This window comes from Populus euphratica, unplaced genomic scaffold (assembly GCF_000495115.2).
Source record: "Populus euphratica unplaced genomic scaffold, PopEup_1.0 scaffold18.1, whole genome shotgun sequence".
Taxonomy (NCBI): Eukaryota; Viridiplantae; Streptophyta; class Magnoliopsida; order Malpighiales; family Salicaceae; genus Populus; species Populus euphratica.
In genome coordinates this window covers 1,226,038-1,234,565 of record NW_011499881.1, presented here as the reverse complement: position 1 = coordinate 1,234,565, position 8,528 = coordinate 1,226,038, and the positions used below count along the sequence as shown (strand labels likewise).

At 34.6% G+C, this 8,528-nt stretch overlaps 2 protein-coding genes across 2 annotated transcripts in view; both read left to right on the top strand.

Moving 5' to 3' along the window:
- Positions 1-1,394: 1,394 nt before the first annotated feature.
- Positions 1,395-2,335, top strand: LOC105129450 (ethylene-responsive transcription factor 1B-like). The gene has a single exon (XM_011031532.1). The coding sequence runs from the start codon at positions 1,503-1,505 to the stop codon at positions 2,163-2,165; it is 663 nt and encodes a 220-aa protein (XP_011029834.1). The 5' UTR covers positions 1,395-1,502; the 3' UTR covers positions 2,166-2,335.
- Positions 2,336-6,714: 4,379 nt separating this feature from the next.
- The window catches only part of LOC105129449 (serine/threonine-protein phosphatase PP1 isozyme 3), an 8,371-nt gene continuing 6,557 nt past the window's right edge, over positions 6,715-8,528 (top strand). The window contains exon 1 of the mRNA XM_011031530.1: positions 6,715-7,457. Coding sequence (XP_011029832.1) covers positions 7,283-7,457 — 175 coding nt within the window. The 5' untranslated portion in view covers positions 6,715-7,282. The remainder of the gene's footprint in view (positions 7,458-8,528) is intronic.

The following is an 8,528-nucleotide window of genomic DNA, read 5'->3' as shown; positions in this document are numbered from 1 at the left end:
TTGAATTTTTTAGTTTTATTTTAGTTATTTTTTCATTGTAATTCTCTTGATGTATATTAAGGGAATTTTCATTGTAATTCTCTTGATGTATATTAAAGGAATATTTTTATTTTTATTTATTAATTTTTGATAGTGATTAGAATCAATATATTTTTATAAATTATTATATTTAGGATTATTAGTAACAAGAAAAACTAGAGAGGGAAAGGAAGGTGTCGATAAAAGAGTACCGAGATCAGAGGTCTAAAATCTTAAAAAGAAAAGAGATGGAAGTTACTCTATATATATATATATATATAGACACACACACTCACAAACACAAAATTCACTATAAAGAACACCGCACATGCGCAAGAATACTCATTCCTAATATTATGTATTTTAGACATGAAAATTAAAGGGGAATAATTTTATCGTTTGTTTGATAAATAATTTCATCACATTTAATCCTAACTTAGTTGAGCGTCATTAAACCCTAGCGATAATTCTTTATAATGGTCAGTAACCCTAATGATAACGATTTTTGACTTTTTCGTAGCACAATCCGAAAACTCTACTCAATTCATAAAAAGGAAAAGCACATTTATGGAGAGAAGTTGCTTAAGGTAGAAGTAGCTTAAGCTAAGGGTTGCTTCTACAATGATCCGATACTCTATTTAATAAAATGTTTAAAGATCTATTTATTAATTATAATTTATAAAATGAAGATTATTATCACTTAATAAAAAATCCCAAGTACATAATAAAAATATTTCTTAAATATTTTAAAAGAGTATATTTAAAGTTTTATTGAGACTTACATTTTACCTTAAATCGACTCTGATTATGGTATTTTTTATTTTTATTATTGTTAAAATTAAAGTTTGTTCACACTGTGGTTCCTTACAAGTGAGAAAAACCACTCGTTCCCTCAAGTCATTGTAGTGAAAACAAACCAAAGGAAAAAGTGGTTCCTCGAGCGGAGCAGAGCATTTTGGAGGGAAACGCAGCAGCCAACCTGAGTTGTCCCAACTACGGGGAAAAAGAGGAAATTAATTTTTCATCCACGTGGATGACAAGAGGGCACACCCAGACAAAGTTGATTTGATTGGGATGATGTCATCACGCTTCTGACGTGGCCATCCATCGTCAGCTGACCAATCTGTAATTTTACCCCATAGGCATGCACATGTGGATCCCACATCCATTTTTTTTTTCTGTATTTTAGAATACTGCAAGACCAGCTTAAATGACAACATGGAGATTAAATATTTTTTTAATTAAATATTATATGAAAAACCCGCACACTTATATTTACAAAAAAAATATCTATATTTTTGTAATATTTTTTTTTATAGATAAAATCAAAATCCTGCCTAACTGACTGCATCCCTTTGCTGGGTATATAAAGTACACTAGACTTCAAATTTTGCACACCCCAGTAGGCACTGCAAGAAAACAGGAAGCCACAAAAAACACAAATTGCAGGGCAAGCCTGAAACCCACCCCCCCAGTCAATCCAAATGGATGGCTCCTTCTTTCACTCTTCAAATTCTGATTTTTCATCCGAATCTTGTTTTGAATCGCCAGATTTTTTCCATGGCCTATCTTTTAACCAAAGTTCTCTCCCCTTCAATGAAAACGACTCCGACGAAATGCTTCTTTTTGGGCTAATCTCGGAGGCCACTCAAGAGACGTCAAAAGCAACTTCCTATAATGGAATTATTAAGGAAGAAGAGGTTAGCTCCGTGGCCGAAGAAGATCCCAACAAGGAAAAGTCCTACAGAGGTGTTAGGAGGCGGCCATGGGGCAAATTCGCTGCAGAGATAAGGGATTCCACAAGGCATGGCGTAAGGGTGTGGTTAGGCACATTTGATAGTGCAGAGGCAGCTGCTTTGGCCTATGACCAAGCTGCTTTTTCAATGAGAGGAACTGGGGCGACACTGAATTTCCCAGTTGAAAGAGTGAGGGAGTCACTGAAGGATATGAAGTGTACTGACCAAGAGGATGGGTGCTCGCCTGTGGTGGCTCTAAAGAGGAAGCACTCCCTGAGAAGGAAATTGGGAAGCAGAAGCAAGAGAGAGAGTAACGTTAGGATAGAGAATGTGATGGTTTTGGAAGATTTAGGTGCTGATTATCTGGAACAACTATTGAATTCATCTGAAGATGCTGTGAGTCCTTGCTGAACTATCTTAATTTTACATGTTTCTTATCTTTTTTTTTCCTCCTTCCATATGATTTATTGAGATGGTAGGATTGATCATATGCCAAGTCTTCATGTGTATTTTCCATTTTCATCCCCTTGTATTTCCCCTCGAAACCTTGTAAAGTAAAGGGGCTGAAGGGTGTTGAATGATTCCTCTTGTGCGTGGGCCTTAGAAACCACATGATTAAGTATCAATGGGAAAAAAATGAGGTGACTGCTGCCTTTCTTTGAAAAGTTTCTTATAACATGGGATCACGTAGACTCGAGTTAAACAAAGTCAAACTTTGTTCCGATCTTAATTTGTTCCGTGCAAAAGCACCCTGATCCAAAACAAAGCTACAAGGTGCCCTTCGACTAGTTCATCGTCCCGAAAAGTCATTAAATAATTTAAACCAGTGTCCTCGAACACTGAATGAGCATAATGGAGCCCCCAGCTTCATTTTCATTCTATGGAATATATTATTTATCAGCAATTCCTTTTACATACGAAACATCATACTCTAAGAAACTGTCCTTGTTCTTTGGTTTAACTACAAAAAAACGCCTCACCTATAGGATCTGTATCAATGTTACCATTCACTGACCGCGCTCATCGATTTTATCTTTAAATTCTACCCGTCCTGCATTTCCATGTGCTCTATCCATCCAAACTAGTTACAAAATCAGCTTAGTAGTTACGAGGATACTCCAAAATTTTAATATTAATCAAATTTATTGTTTTAAGAAATATTGTTTAGAAAGAAAAGAATTAATCAATTTAAGCTGAATTGAAGAATTAAAAAACTAAGTCGAGCCTAATATATGAGAAGTTAAGAAAATAAGAAAAATTGAATCTCATTGAGCTCAAGATTAGGAAGATTATAAATTTTAATTTTCTGGATGGATTTGAATTTTTATTTTTCATAAATCAGTTACATACCATATAGTATTCAAGAATAGGTCAACTAATTTGAATGGTGGTTAGAAGGGTACATTTTAAGATAATGGATAATGTAAGGCGTAAAATTAGCGACAACTCTACAGAAGAACATCATTTTTGTAGTTAACCCTTGTTCTCTGATGAGTCATATGAAAATCATTTTCCCACATAATAATAGTGAAAGAACATGAAAGAGCAATATGCATATCGCTCTCTTCTCCCACGCTCTCATATCGGAATCGTCCATGTTTGTGTCGTCGCTCTCCACATCTGAATCATCATCAATATTGTAACCATGGTGACCATACCTAGTGTGCCCAAATGTCTCATCAAACTCCATGTCTCTGAAAACAATAAGCCTTTTCTTTTTCTTTTTCTATCATCTGACCTTCACTTGTTTTTCATCCACACCAACTTGCAAGGTACAAGATTCGATCAAAAACCCTTTGAAAATTCATATTAGCTCCCCCAAAAAGTCTTATCACAAAGTATAGACTTTTCTAAAATCTTCACTAAAAAGTTAATCAAATGTCCCCTTCATCAAGTATGTGACTCTTTTCAATACTAACGAGGGTTGAAATCTTCAAAGAAAGTAGTTAGTTCACTAGGCTGAAATAGAAGAAAGTAGTTAGTTCACTAGGCTGAAATGGCACTGCAAAAAAAAAAAAAACAACAATGAAAGTCTCTTGAAAGGATCGGAAATTCTTTGATACCTGAAGTTGATATAGATGGTGAAGGGAATGAGCCCGAAAACAATAAAGTTGTGCTAACTGTTTCAACGAAGCTAAGAAGAAGAATGAGATATTGTTATATCTCTTTACTTTAAAATTAAATACTCAATGCTGTTTAATCTATCTTGGGGGATGAAAATGGATATTCACAGTGTTGAGTTTTTTTATATTTATTATTCATCAAATAAAAAATTTAGATATTCATACTTAATACATAGTTTCAAGTATTTATATAAATATCCATTGTACTATTATTATTTATTATTTAACAAAAAATAAATTAATAATATACATATAAATTATTTATATATATTACAAGATAAAACTATAATTGTTATCCATATACATGTACTGTGCTATGTTAATTTTGAGATATCTATATATTATATTGGATTAAAAAAATATAAATATTCTATATATATATATATAATACAAATACATGTCTCCCATTAGATTTTAATTATGTTTCAAATTGGGTTTAATAATAATTAAATTTTATCCATTACTCATTACTCATCATCTAAGAAGACTATAAAAAAAATATTCATGCATTTAGATTTGATATCCATTAGATTCGAACTAAATTTAAATATTTACTCATTGAAAAACCCGGAGGTTATGTATCTTTCATTGAGATATGAGCAAAATGATAATTCTCTCATCATCTATAATTTTAGATTAGTTAAAAATTATCTTAGAGTGAAAAAAAATAAAAAGATCAATGAGCTACTATAATATAAAAATGTTTATATTGATTACATAATTTTCCTGACTAACTAGGTTTCAAATCAGGCTCCCGAGTGGTTTTGAAATTGACGAGATGATTCTCATCTTCATATAGGTATACATGTTCCATATGGAGGTGGGTTAGGTCTAATACGGAGGTATGATGACATGATATATTAGAGAATAATATAAATTATATCCTAGATCTTATTTAATAATTTAAATTATTGGGTTGAATTGGTTTTTTGACATGGTATCAGAATCGTCTAATACGGAGGTATGATGACATGATATATTAGAGAATAATATAAATTATATCCTAGATCTTATTTAATAATTTAAATTATTGGGTTGAATTGGTTTTTTGACATGGTATCAGAATCTTAATAACTAAGTGGTCATGAATTCAAATCTTACTATTTTTATTTATTTAATAAAAATCAAACACAAGATAATATGAATCGGTGCAAGTTTCAATCCTAAAGAGTTTTTATTTGAGGGGATATGCTAGAAAATAATATAAATCATATCGTGTATCTCATTTAATAATTTAAACTATTTGGTTAAGATGGTTTTTTTAACAAAATACATCAATATCCACAAGCTTATTTACTATAGTAACTGATAATATAATATGATATTGCTAAACTGTAACAAAAATAATCAATTAAGAGATAAAACGAGGAGCTCAATTTAATGCACCATTATGTTGTTGGATATGGCGTGAACATTTTAACCTTTAGTGATTTTTAGAGGAGAATCAGTCATAGCTAGCTGGGGTGCCCCGCCACGATACCACGATAGTACGGCCTTTAAGCCAAAGAATGGCCAAGAGCCTTGCAATGAACTTCTTGGAATTTCCCAGTAGGGCTGGATTCCAAACCTGTCCTCTACCTCGTCTTCACCGTACATTCAAGTTACTTTCCACCTGCTTGACTCCAATAATGCAAAAGAATCCAAGTCAAGCACAATTATTGACGAATGAGGTACAATGATATGCTGATACATAACAGGGAAACTGGAAATGAGCAAGCAAGTTCTTAATAGAGCACAATTGAAGCGGATGAGGACTATATAAGCAACTCGATCCCATCATTCCATAAACTAATTAGTGATTGTGATAATATCCATGCAAATCTTAATTTTGTTTTCAGGATTGTGTTTCCTACTAACATAAGGCTGCTCATGCCTGCTCTATTTTCCATGCACGCATCTCAATTTTTTTTTTCTTTTTTCATGTTTGAATCGCTGGCTTTTCTGCTCGTATTTGAGCTTTCTATTCATTCATAGCCTATGCATTTCTATGAACTTCCTTGTGTTTGTAAAAAAGATCAAGATTACGAGTAGGAATGTGAGACGCAGTTGAGTGAATCGACAAGCAAATGACAAGGGCCAGAATGATAAATGGAATCTGATGCATTTCTTTTTCTCGGAACTTTAAAAAACCAAGTCACTTCGAATTAGGATTCTCGGCTACTAGAAAGTAAAGATCTAGCGCCTCTAAAAGCCTTTGAGTTGCATCAAAACGATTTATTTTACATCAAGAGCCATCTTTTCACGCATAGAGGGCCAGACGGCCAGTTGTTAACTGATTGTTTTATGTAATCAGTTTCTTCTAATAAAATTGAAGATCTAAACCAATAACAAAAACCAAAGAAACTATCGATGGACGTGACCTGTTACTCGCCCGATTGCAAATGAAAAGGTGTGAAATGTTGAGCAAAGAATCCTAAATGTAAAAAAAATAAAAATAAAAGGGGGAAAAAATAAACGTAGAAAAACTCATAAAACTCTGAGAAAGAAAAGCTGTCAAATCAGGTCACAGGTGCCAAATATTATGCCTTCCTTAAGATTGATTTGATTCCTTTGGAGGGTTTATGCAGATGGAGCTGTTAATGCACGTAGAGGTATTCTAAAGATATATTAAAATTGGAGTATTTTTAAAATTAGTTTTTTTATTGATAGATAGCATATCAGAACGTGGCCACTTCTCCGTCTCTTCACGACAGCACGTGAATAGGGCCCTTTTTTGTGAGGGTGGGCTTAGAATAATATTCGAGGCCCACAAAGAAACTCCAACTGATAGCATAAATTAGCGATTATCCAATTCCAGTCCAAAGGTAGAACATATAAAATCGAATCGGAGTGGGGGAGTGAATGGAGATGGGGTCTCATCTCATTTCTGGAGGCAACGGGCGGATAATGGTCCACCACCATCACTTTCCGAAAAAGCGGAAACGCTACAATTGGTGGTGCTGTTGTTGCCGCTTGCAAAATTTCAAAGAAAACAAGCGTCAGGATCGCTGCCATTGTCAGCGTTTCTTTCTCTCAAGAAGGAGCTTCTTTCTGGGCTCCATTTTCTCCCACTCACGACGACTACTTTACTCCTTTCTATGTCCTCCTTCTCAAACACTTGCTAGCTTACTTTCTAATTTCTCTAACAAAATAAGAATATATTCTTGCTTGGCTTTTTTTCAAAATTCTGCGCTCCACTCGCCGTTCATTCTTTACTCCACTACAAAGAAACTCAAACCCCCCAAAAATTGATATTCCCTTTAATCCTCTTTCTCCCTTTTATAAAGCCATGCTACTAAATCATAACAACCATCGTGTGCTAGTAGAGTGTCGGCTGGCTGTGTTGGTCTAGCTAGCTCTTTATCTTTATGCTTCTTCCTTAATCTTTCAAGGGGTGAGAAAAGAAGACTTAAGTGAGAAAAAAATATGGAGCCTTTTGTTCTTAATGGAATCATTACCAGGTTGCTTGAAGTTAGGGAAAAACCAGGGAAGCAGGTCCAGCTTTCCGAGGCTGAAATCAGGCAACTTTGCATCACTTCAAGGGATATCTTCTTGAAGCAGCCTAATCTTTTAGAGCTTGAAGCTCCTATCAAGATTTGTGGTAATATCCTCTTATAAACCCTATTATTTTCTAACAACCATATACATAAAGTCAAAATTGAAATTTTCATGTTAGGACAGTCAAAAGTATATCTTGATCGAAATGTGAATTGGTTAGTGCCAAGGCTTAGAGTTCATTTACAGACACTTCAAGTTTGCTGACTGCAAAGCTTGTTTTGCTTTGAATTTTGTTTCAATTTCTTGATGCTGGTGTGTGTAATTTTATTTGATTATGCTGGGGGTTGTGCTTCATATTTATAGATATGCAGTATCGTATTTCTTACTCTGGCAGTATGATAAGCCAAGCATATTGAACAAATTCTTATGTCTGTTAAATGTTCTAAGTTTATCGGCTTAAGTTGAAATAAACCATGTCCTTTTGATGGGATCCAAATCCAAAAACTTTGCTCTTGATGTGGGTTAAAGTTGGACACTCTGAAACGCGCAATGTTGAAAAGATGACTTTGATGGATACTCTGGTTGTGGGTTGTATTGAATTCTTGTATTTTGTTTTCATAAAAATTAAAAAATCTCTTTGGCCATAAACTGTTGCTACCTACATCAGTAACTTTCCCATAAAAAAGTCAGTGGAGTTTAACCATATATGTCAACCAAATCTGACGTGGCAGTTTGACTGGTCAAAGTGCTGATGTGTCAGGTGATGTGCATGATGATTGTGCAGAACTGCTGACGTGCCTAATTACGTGGCAGTTTGACTGGTCAGAGTGCTGATATGTCAGGTGACGTGTCTGATGACTGTGCAGAACTGCTGACGTGGCTGATGACGTGGACAGTCACCCCGCCGGCGCATGCGACGATTTCCGACGTCCGATTTCGACGCGGTTTTCACCAGTGGCTTCGTCTCTTCCTCCTCTACACAGTGGTATGGTCAAAACACAATTTTAACAACTTTCATTTTTGAGCAAAATCAAACACCACTCTAATAATAGGCGAACAACAAAAATCTCTCTATTATTAGGAGAAAACACCTCACTTACTATCTCACAAATACCTCACAATTTTGTGGGATTACTCTCTTCTCACCCTCTCTTCTTTCTCTCTTATGGTGTGT

Bases quoted from the DNA above. Each gene is read 5' to 3' on its own strand.
- LOC105129450 (XM_011031532.1), top strand. From the start codon at position 1,503: ATGGATGGCTCCTTCTTTCACTCTTCAAATTCTGATTTTTCATCCGAA.